General features: G+C 45.8%; 1 protein-coding gene across 3 annotated transcripts in view; it reads right to left on the reverse strand.

Annotated features, from left to right (window-relative positions):
- Window positions 1-1,921: 1,921 nt before the first annotated feature.
- Window positions 1,922-19,055, reverse strand: part of ADPGK (ADP dependent glucokinase) — a 32,227-nt gene continuing 15,093 nt past the window's right edge. For 2 of the 3 annotated variants that reach the window (XM_027570237.2, XM_027570239.2), the window contains 4 exons: window positions 11,077-11,197; window positions 6,464-6,660; window positions 5,857-5,955; window positions 1,922-3,552 (listed from right to left, as the gene is read on the reverse strand). In XM_027570237.2, coding sequence (XP_027426038.1) covers window positions 2,992-3,552; window positions 5,857-5,955; window positions 6,464-6,660; window positions 11,077-11,197 — 978 coding nt within the window. In that variant the 3' untranslated portion in view covers window positions 1,922-2,991. The remainder of the gene's footprint in view (window positions 3,553-5,856; window positions 5,956-6,463; window positions 6,661-11,076; window positions 11,198-19,055) is intronic. The other variant, XM_027570238.2, reaches the window with a different exon arrangement.

Genomic DNA, 19,055 nt, shown 5'->3' on the forward strand with positions numbered 1-19,055 from the left:
AGTAAAATGGTTCAGCCACTTTGGAGTGATGGGAACATTCTGTATCTGGATAGGCACTACCAAATGGTACACTTGACATCTGTGTAGCTCCACTGTATGAAAATTTCTACCTACAACAAGACCCCAGAGTGAAATGTTATCACTGTGGTAGCTTTTCAAGGTTTTAAAATAGTTCTAGAGACCCAGGAAATTGCCAGTTCAGTCTGGTAATAGTAACTGACAATTATTAAGCTTTTAAATACGTGCCGTGTACGGTGCTGAATATTTTGCACAGCATTCTCCTTTAATCATCAAGAACCCTAAGGGAAGGGACCATCATGCACCCCATTTTATGGATGAGCAAAGTGAGGCTCAGTATGGGTAGTACGTCCCTGTCATACAATACTTGCCATCTCAACACCCTGCAGAGAATGTGAACTTCTTTTGATGAGTGCCCCCCCCCCCAGCCAGAATAAAATGCAAATTCAGTCTGCATGATGATGACTGATTTGGGACCAAATTGTCTCAACAGTGTTTGGCGTGCTGGCGCTCTTCCCCGGGTGTTAAACCATTTCAAGCAAATTTAAGAGTGTTAAGAGCATTTGTAGGGAGGCTCATTTCTCACCAGGCCCCCTCTTCTAGTCCAGCGGATTTTCAAACTTAAGTCACACGTGGAAACCTTTGTAAAATAGTTCCAAGCTTGGCAGAGAGGCCCACGGCCCCACCTGCATTCATCCTGGCAGCTCACTTCCACAAAGCCTGTCCCAGGTGCTGGAGTCCAAGCTTCCTGCCAACGCTTCGCTGCCTTCTCGAAAGGGCGGGACGTTTGGAGGGACCCGTGCACATTCCTAACTCCGTGGAGCTCAGACACACGTACAGCTTCACAAGACCAGAAGGAATACCTGCCCTGTGAGCATGATGCATTTTGATACTTTGTGTTAACCACCAAATTGATGGACTATAAATACTTCAAGACCCATCTTTTGAAAAACACTGCTTTAAGGTACGTGCTCATTACATGTTATTGACATTACCCATGCAAACTGGAGAACTTGTATATACTAAGGGGAAGGCAGAGCAGACAGCTCAGAGACAGACTAAGAAAAAGTCCCGTGGAAAACACCTCAGTACTCTCAAAGTCGTCTTGGGTTTACAACAGAAGTGAGGAGTTATTCCAATTCTTCTTCGGAAAACAGAAATCTCTTCTCACTTAAGCCTTTCTAATACAAATAGGCTAGAAGCTTGGTGTTTGTTTTTTTTAAAGAATGTTTTTTTTTTGAAGATTTTATTTATTTGACAGAGAGAGACACAGTGAAGGAGGGAACACAAGCAGGGGGAGTGGAAGAGGGAGAAGCTGGCTTCCCGCCGAGCAGGGAGCCCGATGCGGGGCTTGATCCCAGGACCCCAGGATCATGACCTGAGCTGAAGGCAGACACTTAACGTCTGAGCCACCCAGGCGCCCCAGTGTTTATAATTATTTTTAATGGAGCTTGGAGGCAGAGACTAATGAGGTAGCAGCCAGAAATTTCCTTAATAAGCTACTTGCTTAGAATTTCAAGCTCTAGGCTTAAATTCTCTTTGAAGGAGTAATCAGGCCTTTCGTTTTTACCCATAGCAGGGAGGGGAAGGTCATAAGTGAAGAACCCAAGGTAGCTTTGAGATTCCAGAAGCTGCTATGAGCCAGGTATGAACTGATTACCCCCGACTGAACTGGATCTGCCACGTTTATACCACTCTTCAAACAAGTGAGAAGGCTCACCGCACCCTTTCAAACTGCTGTTTTGTAGTGGCTTGGCTACTTTATACTACTGTCTTCTGTCACCTTAAACCAACAGACGACAGACCTGTAGCTTGGGCTCAGCGCAAGGGACTGCCTAACCCAGTAGTGGGGAAGACAAGATAAACACCTCAAGAGCAGAGTAACATACAACCCACATCCTAGTCAGGATCAGAAATGATTTATACTTTATTTGGCTCCGGAGTGGTGCTGGGAGAAACAAAATCAATCACAAGTAGACTTAGGATTCCTGAAATGTAAATTTTTTTTAATATATTTAAAAGCACACAGAAGTCTCCCTGACTTATAAAAAAATAAATACATAACAGGACAGATTTATTCATGATTCTGGGGCTCTGATGAGGTACAACTTTTTAATGGATGTGGTGTGTCAATGTAAAACAAACATGATGTTACACACACAGAAGCGTATTCCAGTTGTAAAAGCAAATTCCTTCGAGGATCAGAGTGAACCACGATCGGTCTTCCACTGTGGAAGGCGTATCCAGACCTGGCGGCTGGGACTGGGCCCAGGCACGGTGGGCTCTGAGCAGCCATCCCACAACCCCGGGAGCCAGGGCAGAAGGCGGAGCCCAGCAGCCCCCAAGGCCACCTGGCAGGCAAGCCAGGCTTCTGGAAGGCCTCCGTCAAAGGCTGCATGAGGCTCCCGGCCTCAGCGGTGACTATGAAGCACAGGGGTGATTGTTTTGTCCTGACTTGTGGCTATCAAGTTCGAGAGAAGACTCAGAAGCGGTGCTCATTAAGTATTTTCATTGTAACACTGAATGGAAACCATGATCCTACCCACGAGCGCGGAGCGGAGAGGGCACGAGACCCTGGCGCCAGGCTTCCCTGGAGACGGGAGGCTGAGCAGGTGCTTCTGCACCGGGTGCCAGGGGAAGCGCTTTCCCCAGCCGACATGCTCTCCACGGCGCGGTCTGGCCTGAGACACCTGACAACCTTGCATAAAATGGGGACATGGGAATCAAGTTTTACCCCAGTAAAACACACAACATAAAAAAACCCAAAAATCCAGTCTCGTTAGTAGATAGCTAAATTCTGAGGAAAACCTGAAATGTTTCTGTGTAATCGTCAACAGGCTGGAATGTATCTGGTACAGTTGAATCTGTTGTTTCTTTGGCTATCTATCTTTCAATTAGATCTAGAAACTTTTGACACGCCTCCATCCTATTTTTCCTGTAATTCTTAAATTGGGTAGCTCTCCTTCAGAAAAATTACTTCCTAGGAGTGAGGGCGACTTCGGAATAGAAGAGGCCTTCAGAGGAAATGGCATCTCCAAGGCCCACCGTTCGAATGGGATCTTTACACACCAGGACTGGTGTGAAGTGGAAGGATATTCCCTCCCTGTGCCACTCTGCTACTGGCTCGTTGGGGTTTATCACGATCCTCGAGCCCACCTCCGAATGGGAAGTCATGAACTCGTGGGGTGCCCGCAGGGACACGCGGTTGGCGTCTATGGCTTCCGTGGCGCAGGCCTGCGTCCCGGCCACACGCGCTCCTGCGGCCACAGCCGCCAGCTGGTTGGCCCAGTGTCCGTCGACAGTTGCCAGGATGTGGTACACCAGCGTGTGGAAGTGGATCCTGGTGAGGTCTGAGGCTCTGCTTTTACTCCTCCCATGTTCCTTCAAGATCCAAAAGAGGATATCACTGACCATGCCCACGTCGGGGACGCCATTCCAGGAAGAGAGAGAGGAGTGAGGTCCCGATGCCGCCTGGCTGAGGAAAAGCAGCTCCTGTTCATTCAGGCCCAGGGAAGTCACCGCAGGAAAGACCTGCTAACAGAAACACAATGGAGGTCTCTTTCTGATGGGAAACCCAGCTCCTAAGAGACCCGAGGACACGGCCCATGACTATGGTCTGGGGAAGGCAGGCCGTACAGCATCTCTCTTCCTTCCCACGAGACTCCCTGCCCCGGAAGCACATGCTGGGGAAGGGAAGGTCACAGACGACTGCTTTGGCCATGACACCTCTAACCGCACCTTCATTATCACTTGGGATAAACCCAGAAAGTGGCAGTGACACTGTTGTAGTGACACTTCTGCTATATTCACTTAGACAAAGGGCAGAGGGGCACCTGCTTCCTATTTCCGTCCATGGTACCTCGCTCGAGACTTTGCACGCACAGCAGCCCCTCTGCCTACTGGTGGGTGCAGCAGGTGCCGTGCCAGTGAAACAGAGAAGGCCCTGTGGCACACAGGGTCCCATGGTTCCGTGTACACAACCCCAAGAAGCAGGGAGAAAGGTCTCCTGTTAGAGCTAAGCTTTTTAAGCAGCTGTGGGTTAGGGAAGGCCGTATTGAGTAATAATAGTGTGCAAAGGGCACTGAACAGGAGCTGCTGAGACGGTTTTAGTCTTAAAGGAACCACTGTGTCGATCTATCTCTGACCTGGCGGAGCCAGAGAACTGCACACACGGTGAATGAGGAGCCCCTGGAGGGAGAGGGGAAGGGGTACGTGTGGGTGTATGCATGCATGCGTTTATTATTTAAAAACCGGTGGCCTGTACCTTTGCACTTCCACGTATGGCATGTGCTGTGCCAGGCCCTGAGCGGGTGGCTTTATTTCATTCAATTCTTACCATAACCCTCTCAGAAGGAGGAATCGCCTCCATTTCCCAGATAAGGGGACTGAGGCTCAGAAAGGTTAAATAGATACACAGAAAACGAAATAAACATGGCTTTTTTAAAAAGCGGAAAGATAACCTTAAAGGAGAAATGCAAATTGAAACCTCTACTGAGAAACACCAAGTGCGAATGCCGACGTAAACCGCGGCGTGTGGGCGGCGACTGCACGTGGTATTTGGGAACTCGCCACATGCTACTCACTTTTGCTACAAACTTGAAACTGCCCTAAAAAGTAAAGTCTATTAAAACCCACAGTTATTCTCAAATATTTTTCACCTGTCAGACTGGTCAAAGAATGTATGTTTCTAATCACGTTCTGGTGGCAAGGACATGAGGAAATGAGGACCTGTAAAGAGTTCTAGCGGGGGTGAGTGGGGATAGCTCCGTGGAAGGCACCTTGGCAGCATTACACCCACAAGGGCCTTTTCTGCCTCACCGAGCACTGTGCTTCTGCGAATTCATCAGACATATGTACCTGCTCACGGGGAGATGAAAAGTCCTATACCAGGTTCTCTGCTGCACCACTGTCTGGGATAGCAAAGGACAAGAAACCAAGATGCCCACCGATACGGTGCAGGGTGAATAACCTGGGGACCCCACACGCTCCCTTTCATTGCCTGGCTATGAAAAGACAGCATGCTCCCCAGTGATGACGGAGAAAAGGCCTCCAAAATCCAGTCAGTGAGAAGAAGCAAAGTGCAGAACAGTCCATATTCCATACATGGTGCTATCTTTTGGGGTAAAAGGGACCAAACATGAAGGATATATCCCCACGTCTGCTTCTATTTGTACGGTGACTCTGGAGGCATAAGGATGAAACCAAGAAGATTCCTAACAGTGGGTACAGGTGGTGGGAGGGAGACTTCACTATGTATCTTGGTATTATTGGGGTTCGAACCATATGAATATATCACCCATTAAAAAGGTTAAATAATAATAAAAGGTTCTGTAACTTGCCTAAGTTCACAAACCTAGAGAGCAGCAAGGCGGGCACGCCAACCCTGGCTTCCGAAGTCTGTGCTCTGAAGCACCGCACTCCAGGGTCTAATCCCTGCTGCCGACCGGAGGCACGAGTCGAACACCTTGGTGCCTGGTGGTGAGGGAGTGAAGCTCCCCCAAAGTTCCTCTCCTCTGAGCTTCTGGAAGTTCAACTGAAAGCAGCTGAGCTGGGCTGTTTTCTCCTTTGGGTTTTACCACAAAAACCATTCACGTCCAACTTCTCCATTCCAGGAGAAACAGGACCCACAAATCCATCAGTGATGCTGCCGTATTGCTAACCTAGTAGGAGATCCTGTTCCAGAACGACTCTGGCTCCTTATTTGGATCTTCATGGACCCAGGTCTGAGTGACAGAACATCCACACCTCAGTGAGCTGGCCCCTGAGCCCCAAGAGCTAGCCCCACCGGACAGGTGGGTGAGGGCCACAGAAGACCCCACGTACTGCTGCTGTGGTTACCTGATGCACGATGCTCCTCATGAACTCCTTGTTGGTCATACTGGCCAGCTCGAGGTGAACTGGAATACCAGTGGGGATGTCAGAAATGGAGGTCACAACCTGCCAAGAGAAGAGCGCAGTGGTGCCATTAGAAACAGAACTCACGCAAGAGGCAAGAAAGGGTCAAAGCCGGGAGGCGGTGCCTCTGGTCACAGCCTTTTTTGCATCATGATGCAAGCTCTAAGCCCCGGGGGTCACCACAGCCTCCAGACGAGGGACGCGCTCTTGCCGACAGGGAGGCGCCGGGGTCCGACCCTCTGGGGACCAAGAACCGCCGGTGTGCTCAGGGAGCGGCCTCCTGCTGGGGGCCTACCCCGAGGAACCGCCGCACAGCCAATGTGAGGAGACGACCCGGAGGCCGCAGACCACACACACACTGTGGCGCAGCGCAGGGCGCAGGGGCTCAGGCGAGAGGACGTTCTGCCGTGCCCTGCTGGGGCTGCCACCCATCGTCCCAGGGAGGCCAGGACCAAGGACCAGGCAGCACGAGCTGCGGAGGCCGTGAACAGTGGGAACCTGAGGACCAACGCTAGCCGAGACCCGTGAGATTCTGTGACGGTGCTATTACCTCCAAGAGCCTCTTCCTCTGGAGCTCCTTGCTCTGTCCCTCCATCATGTGCAATCCAGAGAGGACCACCAGGTCTGGCTGGAACTCCTCCAGGCTAGCCACAAACACCTCCAGCATATTCATGGCCCCATTGGAGAGGTCGTGGGAGAAGATGAATCGGTTGGCATGCGGAGCTTTTAACCAGCCCCACTCCTCCCCTAGAAAAGCCCAGTCAGCACGGTGGGAAGAAAAGGAAGAGGCTTTAAGTCTCCTGGCTGTGGGGGCGGGAGGGGCCTCACTGGAGCCCCGGCTCCGGGCAGGCTGGCTTCCGGCTGAGTGGAGCCCAACGACAGTGGCCTAGACAAGCATGGCACTGCATCCGGGACGGCGGTCAGTAAAGAAACAAATCAACCGGACCCCAACCCCAACCCAACAACACAACAAACACAGCATGGGCGCTCTATGCCTTTGTCAAGGGGCTGCCGATTAGTCCCAGGAGAGCTGTCCTGCCCACCGAGCTCTCACACACAGGACGCCTGTGCCCCTTCCCCGTTATGGAGCAGTAGCACGACTTCCAAACACCAGCATCCAGTACACAGTGTGCACGTCCCTGCATACGGAACACGAAGCACTTCCCGCCTCACAGCCGGGCCTCGAGCATCTCTCACGCAGCCGAGCCCCATGGAAGGAAGCTGACTGCAGCCCCTCCTCCCTGCTGCCCGCTGGTGGTTTCCCGGCACTTGCTCCAAAAGGTAACGTCTGGCTGCTCTAGCCTCCTCCGAGCGAGCTGCTTTGGAATAATGACTGCTCAAGACCAAGTTCAAGCGTTACTTCCTCCCTAAGTGGCTGCTGACTGCTCCAGCCTGAGGTGCACTTTCACTGCTTTGAGCATCCCCAGAGGTTTCCCTTCTCATGGTTTGGGGAGTATCATTTTGCTTTGAGCTAGCTCTTCTACAGTTCTGAATGAGTATTCAAACTTACACCATTACTTAACTTGTCACACACCTGTGCCCCATCTCCCCAAACAGAATGCCAGCTCTTTGAAGGGAACATTATACGTCTCTTGATTCTCAAAGTACCTGTCACAGGCCCTGCAGAGAGAGCCCACTCAGCATCTGCTCAACTGATCCAAGCCGAGGGAGGCGAGGTGCACCCCTGGCTGGGTCTTCTGGTGGGGGGAGCAGTTTGGGATCTGTGCCCACCACAGGAGTGGCTCTCCCCACAGGCCCTGCGTCAGAATCTCCTGAGGAGCTGAGTTTTGGATGTGCACGTGGTGGGGCCCACCGCTGGAGATCCTGATGTGCACGTGGGTGGAGAACTACCCACGCAGACCCCACAGCGGCCAAGCATTTGAGAGGCGTGTGCTATGGCTGGGAGTCCGAAAGGAGGGCAAGAGACAGAGGCCTCCCCCGGGTTCCCTTGGTGAAGCCGCACCACTCTTTCTCCTCCCAAGGCTTGGCAGCAAATCTTGAAACTCAGTCAGCACAAGGGCCACCTGGGCTCTGTAAGTGCTTCAGGCAATTCCTAAATGATCCCTCCTGCCCCCGCAACCAGCATGAAGGCGCTTCCGGAGACTCAGGGGCAAGGATTTAGGAGCTGGGTTTCTACAGCTTTCCCTCCAAGTATTCCTCTCATTTACAAAATTAGAATTCATACACCAAAAGCTCGTTTTTCACTGGTTTCTATCAGTTACTGGACATTCCTTCAGAAAGCTTTTCCCAAAGGCAAACCACCGCAGAGGGTTTCCTCATACTGCAGGCTGATGTGCTAACTGTTGTCAGCAAACCGCTTCCTCCTCCTTACAACAGGCCTCTCCAAACAGAAGCCTTGCCTCTCCACGGGGAGTGTGCGAGCCCATACGGGGCTTACTCCGGAGTGTCAAGGTTGGCAGAGCCCATCTTTCCTTTACTGTGAGTTCAGCTTTACTGAATCCATTCCTCTGAAAAACATTTTATATGTGGATCATTTATATAAAAATCTATGAAAGAAGAAAAATCTATGAAAGAAGAAAGAAGAAGTAAATTTCCTATTTACTAAACCCCAACACAATGGGTTATGTCAGTTACACCAACACAGTCCTTTAATTCCTGGTCCACGTCTTATCATTTGTCCAAAGAAAACACCCAATAATGGTCCACACAGCTGAGTGCAACACTCGGACCCTGTTTTATCTCCAAAGACCCAAAGCAAGGGTGACCTCCCCTGCAAAGCCTTCCCTAACTCTGCCAACCCCAGTAGATTGAGCTGCTTCCTCCCCTGGGCCACTGCTGGTACCTCTCAAGGATAGGGCACATGATTTTGTAATCATCTGCTCAAGAGCCCATGCCCTGCAGTGAGCTGTGAGCTGAGCGCAGGGCCCACGCCTTCTGTCACCAGCTTGTCCTGCCTCACACCGCCCCTGCATACAGCGTGTGAACAAATGAATGAGCAAAGAACAAGCGAAGGAGAGGAAAGATTGAGGACTTCGATGGCCTGTGACAACAAAGAATATGGGTATGACTCCAAATCCAACATCTTCCCCACTGACAAGACTCTGCACAAGGGGAGAAACCCACATCAGAATCCTCCTGAGGGCAAGGCCTGGGGCTGCCCCTTCTGGATTGAAGCTGCTGAGAAGCACCGCCTAACTTACCCAGGAGAGCCACACGGCATTCAGAGTAAACGAATTTCCTCAGGGAAAGAGTGGGAGAGGCAAAATAAATAGGCCTCTGTGAGGCAAAGACGAGGAGGGAAGTGGAGAGCTGCTCCCTGGCTGTTCCCAGAGGACATAGGACTGACGGAACGGCCTGAGAAGCAAACCGAATGGAATGCAGACAGGGCGAGCCTGGAACCCCAATGGCCCCCTGTTCTCACAGAGCTCAGAATGCGTTTCTCTGAGCGATCCCTTCTCTCAATTTACCGTCCTGCCTTCGGCCACTAGGTAAGCAACACCTATGTGTGACTCAGTGGGTCCCCGGCCCAAAGCCTGAAAACAAGCTTCTCTGGGCAAGTCCAGCAGGGGAAAAGGAGGAAACCATCGGTGACAAATCCTCTTTGGGAATTTATTCAACTAAATATGAGAGAAGCTGGAGATGGATTTCTGTGAAGACAAGTGATCCGAGGGCTTCTGCCACCAGACTAACTTCCCTCCAAGGGTCAGTGAAAATTTAACTTCCCATAAAGTTTCATGGGAGGCCCTGCTTTGTACTAACAAAATAAGGCATATAGAAAAGAAAAACTAAAGTGTGGGGTTTAGAAACCCCAGGATGGAGACAGTCTCCTTTCAAGATAAGCTGTGCTGTCTGCTTACCTCCACACGAGGCACAGCGGTCAAATCCAACAGCAAAATCTGGTTGAAGAGAGCAGTCTCTCCACCCTGCAGTCACCAGGGAAGCTGATAGGAACCAGGAAGGTCCCCAGGTCATGAGGTGAGCACCAGCAGGGTGCAAGGGAGAGGAATCTGGAACTGGCAGCAGCAGCACCTCCAAGGCACATCTTTAGCTCCTCTAGACCCTTCCTGTCAACAGTCTGGTTCATGCCTTTCACTGAAGGAGCTCCCAGTACCTCTAAGCCCTTGCCACAATCTTCAGGCAGTAAGAACTATCTATTCTGAGTTTCTGAGAAACTCAAAACTTGCGTATAATTAAATGTGAACTGCCTACTGCAACCTTCTGTCCATAACGTCCAGGCCTAGCCCTTCCTAACTTCCTGATTCCAAGAAGCACCCAAAAGAGAACCAGAGACAAACAATTCCTTTTCTGCACATGGAGAAAAACATAATTTTCAAGAAGCACTCTATTTTCTATCTCACATTAATTACTCTAGTAGGTGAGGTTCTCTTAATCGACTTGGAAGCAGTTCACTGAAGCCTATTAAAGTAGTGCTTTAAGGGACCAATTAGTCTGTTTAGATGCTTGAGTCTTTAACTTGAGTTAATGATGTGTTGAGTCAGAAATTCAAGAGTCTGAGTTCTGAGCAGAGGAAAGAGACAACAGCAAATATGCAGATTAAATAAACAGAGTTAAAATATGTTTCGGTATTTAGGATTCTGTAAGAGTCAGAACTGTAGTCTCTGTGACACACAAAGTCTACTGGGAGTGACGCCGGATGGGCTGGATTTGGACTGATGAACACTGGAATGTTATATAATGGGAAATAATGTAAAGTGTTGCTAAATACAAACACTTCCACACCCAAGGGAAAATAAAAGGCTTCAAAGGAAGTTTGCCAGAGGCCTGGAATCCACCCTAACAGCTTGGAACAGTTGGCCAGAAAAGCCTAGGGCAGAATCCAGCACAGTGTTGTACAGATGTTACCTGCCCTTCTCTTTCTTTAGTAATAAAGAAAAACTTGGAATATGTGTGTTTAAAACATTTTCATTTTTATTCAAGATGCCAGTTTTCCTACAGCCTAATTTCTCTTGGGTTCAGGTCAGTTCTGTTTGTAGATCTGGGAATTTTCTTCAGTGTTATAATACTCTCTGTTCTCGAGATAATGGCATCAGCTCAGCAGAACCAAGAGGTCAGGCAATCTTCGTAAGGCAAGAAAGGGTCCTGCCAACTTACAAAGATCAATTTCGAGCACAGTCACACCCCAGTCGGACAACACATAATCCCCTGTACAGTCTCACACCATGACTTACTCATTTCTCTCACCTGCTTGATATTCTAAAATAAGGTGGAACTCATCCACTTCCTGCAACGACTCTGGTGGAACAAATACATTATCATCAAGAAGTTCATGCAGCTTTGGACCAACCGGACCGCAAAGAAGAACCTGGAGATAAGATAGAAGAAATCTATTAGGAGATCTGTCCCTTTTCCCATAGAATCTATACAGTAACCAACAGGGACATCCAGGCCACTTCTATTCATTTCAACAAAAAACTGGAATCCAAATCTAATTTTAAAAGCTTTTGGTTTGGAGGTTATGTAGCAGAGGGGCTAGCAACCAGGGCTTGGGCCTCTGGAGGGAATGGCCACCAGAAATGAGGGGCTGACAAAGGACCCCAGTCACACCTGTTAGATACCCACGTAGCTGTGGACTCTCATACGCTCTGTAAGTGACTGAATGTTTGTGTCCTCCACATTCCTGTGTTGAAGCCTAACTGCGATGTGACAGTATTTGGAGATAGGGCTTTTAGGAGGTAATTAAGGTCAAATGAGGTCATATGGGTACGGTCCTAATCCAGGCGGATTGGTGGCCTCATAAGAAAAGGAGAAGGGAGAGCTAGATCTCTCTCTTTCCAACATACCCACTGAAGAAAGGCCATGTGAGGACACACCAGAAGGTAGCTGCAAGCCAGGAAAGAAGCCCTCACCAGAAACTGGACCCTGTTGGAACCTTGACCTTGGACTTGCCAGCCTCAGACTTGGGACAGAATAAATTTCTGTTGAAGCCGCCCAGCCTATGGCATTCTGTTATGGCTGTCGAAGCAAACTAAGACACACCCCACCCCCACTTTCTTTTCTTTACTCACTCATCCTATGTAGGCAAACAGATACAGCATGTTGTCTACTCAGAGCTGCCCGATGAAAACAATTCTGTTTGAATTTTATACAGTATAGAAAAGGGCCTCAGAATCATAATATGGCCCTCTAATCAGAGGACCTAATTTGGGGGATCGGGCTCCCTATTATATTTGGCTGTTATGTGAGCAGGATAGCCTTCCAGAGATGGGAATTAAAGACCACTTCAATTCAGCAAGTTGGGAGGCAGATGCTCTGAAACTTTCCTTAAACCTTTTCTTCAACTCCAACCTGGGACTCTCCCTGGATATTCCTTCTAGAAGTCATTTCATATCTACTGCTGCTCCTGCCAGGCCAGCTCTGGACCCCTCTCACAGCCAGGCCAACGTGCTCAAAACCACCAAACAATGAGGGCTTGGACAGGGACGTAAAGGAAAGTCCACAGAGGTGATCAACACCACTTCAGATTTAATACGCCCCACCCAGAAACTTCAAAAGGCATTTTACTCGCTAATTAACTGCTTGCTTGTACAGCTACAACTTTACTTCTTTTCTCTAATTCCTGGACAGAACTTCAGCCTCCAAGATGAGAGATCAGAGGCCAAATTTACCCTCCTGCCCAAAACAACAAAAATAGACAAAATATATGAAACAATGGTTTTTGCAACATTTGGACACAATAAAGGACAGTGGTCCCTAACAGGAAAAAAACCAAACTGAGTAAGACCTACAAATGCCACATCAAATTACCTTAAAGGATTGTTTCCAGATACACAAAATCTGAAAGAGTTCATCATCATTAGACCTGCACTATAAGAAAGGTTAAAAGAAATCCTTCAGGCACAACTTAAATGATACCAGATGGAAATAAGGATCTAAACAAAGGAATGAGGAGCACCAGAAAAGGTAACTCTGGATAAGTATATAAGATCTTTTTCTTATTATTTAAATCTTTTTAAAAGATAATCAACTGTTTAAAGAGCAATATTAACAACACAGGATGAGGTTTATAATACACACGGAAGTAAACCATATGACAACAACACTAAAGACCAGAGAAGAGAAATGGAAGCACCTATTTATTATAAAGTCCTTAGATTATACATTAGGTATGATATCACTGACAGCAGATCGTGATGGCTAAAAACGTACACTATAAATCTTAAAGCAACCACTAAAATAACAAAGAATTATAGCTAATAAGCCAGAAGATAATATGAAAGCATAGAAAATAATTCAAAAGAGTGCAGAAAAAGAGGAAAAAGGGAAGATAAAGAGGTGGGACAAAAAGAAAACAAAGAGCAAGATGTCAGCCTTAAACCTAATCTATTAACAAATACATTAAGTGTAAATGGCCTCAACAGCTCAATTAAAGGAGACTGTCAAGGTGAATTAAAAAGCCCCAAATATATGTTGCCTCCAAGAAATATATTTATTAATTATGAAATCTATGTCACCATTTTATTTACTTTGCAACAGACTTGTATGTTGTTGTTTTTATCTGGACACATTTTATTTATTATATTTTTTATTGAAGTAGAGTTGACACACAATGTTACATGAGTTTCAAGTGTACAATATAGCGATGCAACAAGTCTATATGTTACCTATGCTCACCACAGGTGTAGCTGCCAACACTGTAACAATACCACTGACTACAATTCCCTCTGCTGTACCTTTCACTCCCATGACCTTTTCATTCCACAACTGGAGGCCTGTACTTCCCACTCCCCTTCACCCATTTTGCCCATCCTCCCACTGCCCAAGGGATACATTTTTAATATAAAGACACCAATAGGTTAAAACAGAAAAATGGAAAAAGATATTTCACACTAAAGCTAATCAAAAGAAAGCTACAATGGCAACTGTAACCAAAACAAATTTCAGAGCAAATATTATGAAATGATTTTCTTTATCCCTGGCAATGATAAAGAGGTCAATTCATGAAGAGGATACAGCAATCATAAATAGTTAGGTATACACTTAATGACAGGGCTTAAAAATACATGAAGCATAAAGTTACAGAACTGTAAGGAACAGATAAATCTATAACTATAGATGAGGATGTTAACACTTGCCTCTCAATAACTGATAGATCAAATAGACACAAAATCAGTAAGAATACAGAAGACCTAAACAACACTACCAACCAACTTGGCCTGACATTTATGAAATATTCCATCCAACAACAGAATATAATTCTCCCTCTTCCTCTGCCCTCCCCCTCCCCCTATTCTCCCTGGCACCCATGCTCTCTCAGATAAATAAAATCTTAAAAAAAAAAACAAAAAGACAAAAAAAACTTTACTAAGATAGACCATATTCTATCAAAACTAATGAAATTTAACAGGATCAAGAGAAGCATATTCTCTGACCACAATGTAATTAAAATAGAAATCATTAAAAGAGGGCGCCTGGGTGACTCAGTCGATTAAGCATCTGCTCAGGTCATGATCCTGGGGTCCTGGGATCGAGTCCCTCATCGGGCTCCCTGCTCTGCAGGGAATCTGCTTCTCCCTCTGCCCCTCCTCCCACTCATTCTCTCAATCTCTCTCTCAAATAAATAAATAAAAATCTTAAAATAAAAAAAAGAAATCATTAGCAGAAAGATATCTGGAAACACCCCCAAGTATTTAGAAATGAGCTCATACACTTATAAATAGTTCACGGATGGGCTAACAAATAGCCCATCTCAAGAAATCACAGGGTTATTAGAAAGCGCTTTGAATTGAATGAAAAGAAAACTATAATATATCAAAATCTGTGGGATGCAGCTAAAGAAGTACTTAAGGGGAAATTTATAGCACTAAACTAAACACCTAGATCAGAAAATAAAGTCTCAAATCAATGACCTCAGCTTCTACCTTAAACTAGAAAAAGAAGAGCAAGTTAAACAACATGAACAAAACTAATGAAATACAAAAGAGAAAAATCAATGAAACCTAAAGGTCATTATTTGTTGAAAAGATCAGTAAAACTGATTAAACTCTAAGCAAACCGATCGAAGAAAAAAAAAGATCACAAGGGGAAGTTGCAGAGAGGAAAGATCCTGAGTCCATCTCCTCCCACAGACACACTGAGGCTGCAACAACATAAAGAGTAACTCTCTCTGAGAACAACCTGAAGATTAGCAGAACAACTCTTCCACATTAAAGACATAAAGAAAAAGACATACTGAGAAGGGCAGAAGTGACAGACACACACAGTCTGGTCGGGATCCAAACCCCTGGCGTCCTGACCCACAAGTAGGAGGGATATCACAGGTGTGGAGGTCCTCCCTGAGGAGTGAGGGGTTCAAATCATACACTGGGCACCCCCTGCCCTAGGGATCTGCACCGGAAGGAGGAGACTCTATAATGTCTGGCTTTGAAAATCAGTGGGGCTTAACTCTACGGGAACAAGAGGGTTATAGGAGATTGACACTTCACTACTAAAGGGCTTACGCAGAATCTAACTCACGCCAAGACCCAGTGCAGAGGCAGCAGTTTGAAAAGCACCTGGGCCACAGAAGAGATCTGACTAACTTTAGGATGTGTGCTGAAGGGACAGGGATCTGCAGGAACTTTCTCTGTGAATAGAAGCATTAGCAGGTACCATTTTTTGCCCTCCTTCAGCCCAGCTGGCCTGACACTAGGAAACAAAAGTTCTAGCATTTTCTATCTACTTCACCACCACTGCTCACCCTGCTCCTGCATTTCCCTGTAGACCTGCTCTGCCCGACCTGCCCACCCGGGCAGGTACCCCCTCCAAAGTGGTTCTTACCCCACCACACCTCTCCAAGGTGACTCCTGCCCCAGGAAGGGGCAGGCCAGCCCCAACCACCAGTACCCCTGCAGCAGCCACAGCCTCTGAGCTAGCCAGGCAAACCGAACCACCAACGTGCCTACAGCACTTGCAGCCCAGACACAACAGATGGGTACGTGCAGCCCACACAGGTGACACTCCAGAAGTGCCTCTGCTTGACCAGGGGTGACTGCACTTCTGGGCCCCAAAGGATACCTTCTACACAAGGCCAGCACCTTCAAGACCAGAAGATATGAATGAGCTACCAAATACGTAGGAACAAACAGAGAGACCGACAAAATGAGACGGAGAAATATGTTTCCAAGAAAGACCTCAGAAAAAAGAACTAAATAAAACAGAGAAAAGCAATCTACCTGATAAAGAGTTCAATGTAATTAATGGTCATAGAGACGTTCACTGAACTTGAGAGTGGATGAACTCAGTGCAAACTTCAACAAAGAGACAGAAAATATAAAAAGAACTAATCAGAGCTGAGCAATAACTGCAATGAAAAATACACGAGAGGGAATCAACAGCAGACTGGAGGATGCAGAAGAATGGATCAGTGCTCTGGAAGGCAGGTAGTAGAAACCATCCAAGCTGAACAGCAAAAAGAAGGAAGAAGAAAAAAAAAATGAGGAGAGATAAAGGGAACCTCTGGGACAATATCAGGCAAAATAACATTAGCATTATAGGGGTCTCAGAAGAAGAGAAAAAGGGACAGAAAGCCTATTTGAAGACATAACAGCTGAAAACTTCTCCAGCCTGGGGGAGGAAACAGACAGCCAGGTCCAGGAAGCACAGACAGCCCCAAACAAGATGAAGCCAAGCTTAAAAGCAGCAGGAGAAAAACAGTTAGTTATGCACACAGGAACACCTAGAAGACTACTGGCTGATTTTTCAGCAGAAACTCTGCAGGCCAGAAAGGAGTCCTACGATATATTCAAAGTGCTGAAAGGAAAACACCTACGATCAAAGATACCAAGGATACGGTACCCTGCAGAACTGTCATTCAGAACTGAAGAAATGATAAAGAGTTTCCCAAACAAAAGTTAAAAGGAGTTCACTACCACTAAACTGACCTTATTAAGAAATATTAAAAAGACTTTTTTAAGCAGAAATGAAGAGGCCATAACTAGAAGAAAATTATGAAAGAAAAAAATCTCTATTGGTAAAAGCAAACATATAGTAAAGGTAGTAGATAAGTCACTCATAAAGTTAGTGTGAAGGTTAAAAGACAAGAGTAAAATCAACTAAATCTATAATAACTAGTTAAGAGACACACAAAATTTTAAAAAATGTAAAATATGATTCCAAATACATAAAACATGGGGTGGAAGGAGTAAAAACATAGTGCTTTTAAAATGTGTCCAACCATCAATTTAAAATAGACTGCTATATATGGGATGTTATATACAAACCTCATGGTAACTGCAAACCAAAAACCTACAACAGATACACAAAAAATAAAGGAATCCAAGCACAACACTAAAGCCATCAAGTCACAAGGCAAGAGAGCAAAAGAACAGAGAATAACTACAAAAACAACCAGAAAACAATTAACAAAATCGCAATAAGTACATACCTATCAATAGTTACTTTATTTTTTTTTAAAGATTTTATTTATTTATTTGAGAGAGAATGAGAGAGAGAGAGCACGAGAGGGAAGAGGGTCAGAGGGAGAAGCAGACTCCCCGCTGAGCAGGGAGCCCGATGTGGGACTCGATCCCGGGACTCCAGGATCATGACCTGAGCCGAAGGCAGTCGCTTAACCAACTGAGCCACCCAGGCGCCCTCAATAATTACTTTAAATGTAAATGCACTAAATGCTCCAATCAAAAGACACAAGGGTGAAAGAATGGATGAAAACACTGGAACTTGCTGCCTACAAGAGACTCACTTCAGACCTAAAGATAAATACAAACTGAAAGTGAAGGAATGAAAAAAAGATATTCCATGCAAATGGAAACAAAAAAGCTGGAGTAGTAATATTAAATGAGACAAAATAGACTTTAAAACGAAGACTATCATGAGCCAAAGAAGGGCATTACATAACGATAAAGAGGTCAATCCCAGAAGTGGATTTAACAATTGTAAATACCTACGCATCCAACATAGGAGACCTAAATATATAAAGCAAGTATTAACAGACATAAAGGGAGAAATTGACAGTAATACAATAACAGTAGGGGATTTTAACACCTCATTTACATCAACGGATAGATCACCCAGACCAAAAATCAATAAGGAAAGTGGCTTTGAATGACAAATTAGACCAGGTGGACTTAACAGATATATACAGAATATTCCACCTAAAAATAGCGGAATACACATTCTTTTCAAGTGCATATGGAACATTCTCCAGGATAATTCAAATGTTAGGCCACAAAACAAGTCTCAATAAATTTAAGAAGACCAAAATCATATCAAGCGGGCACCTGGATGGCTCAGTCGTTAAGCGTCTGCCTTCGGCTCAGGTCATGATCCCAGAGCCCTGGGAGCGAGCCCCACATCGGGCTCCCTGCTCAGCAGGAAGCCTGCTTCTCCCTCTCCCACTCCCCCTGCTTGTGTTCCCTCTCTCGCTGTGTTTCTCTCTGTCAAGTAAATAAATAAAATCTTAAAAAAAAAAAAAAATCATATCAAGCATCTTTTTAGACTACAGTGATATGATAACTGGAAATCCATTCCAAGAAAAAAAAGTGGAAAAAAGCAAACTATGTGGAAACAAAACAACATGTTATTAAACAACCAATGGGTCAACAAAGAAATCAGAGAAAATTAAAAAAATACCTTGAGACGAATGAAAACGGAAACACAGTATTTTAAAATCTTTGGGGCACAGCAAAAGCAGTTCTAAGAAGGAAGTTTATAGCAATACAGCCTATGTCAAGAAATAAGAAAAACCTCAAATAAGCTATTTAACTGTGACCTAAAGGAACCAGAAAAAGGATAACAAACAAAACCCAAAACAGAAGAAAGGAAATGATACCAAAGAGTAGAGCAGAAATAAATGAAATAGAGACTAACAGAACAAAAGAAAAGATCAATGAAACTAAGGGTTAGTTCTCTGAAAAGACAAAAGTGATACACTTTTAGCCAGAGTCATCAAGGAAAAAAGAGGGGACTGTCTACAAACTAGAAGAAATGGACAAATTCTAGAAACTGTCTTCCAAGAGTGAAACAGGAAGAAACAGAAAGCCTGAACAGACCAATTAAATCAGTAATCAAAAAACTTCCAACAAACAAAAGTCCAAGATCAGATGACTTCACAGGTGAATTCTACCAAACATTTAAAGAACAGTTATAACCTCTTTCTCAAACTATTAAAAAGAGAGACAGAGAAAGGAATGTGTCCAAATTAATTCTACCAGGCTAACACTACC

The sequence above is a fragment of the Zalophus californianus genome, chromosome 6 (assembly GCF_009762305.2).
Source record: "Zalophus californianus isolate mZalCal1 chromosome 6, mZalCal1.pri.v2, whole genome shotgun sequence".
NCBI lineage: Eukaryota > Metazoa > Chordata > Mammalia > Carnivora > Otariidae > Zalophus > Zalophus californianus.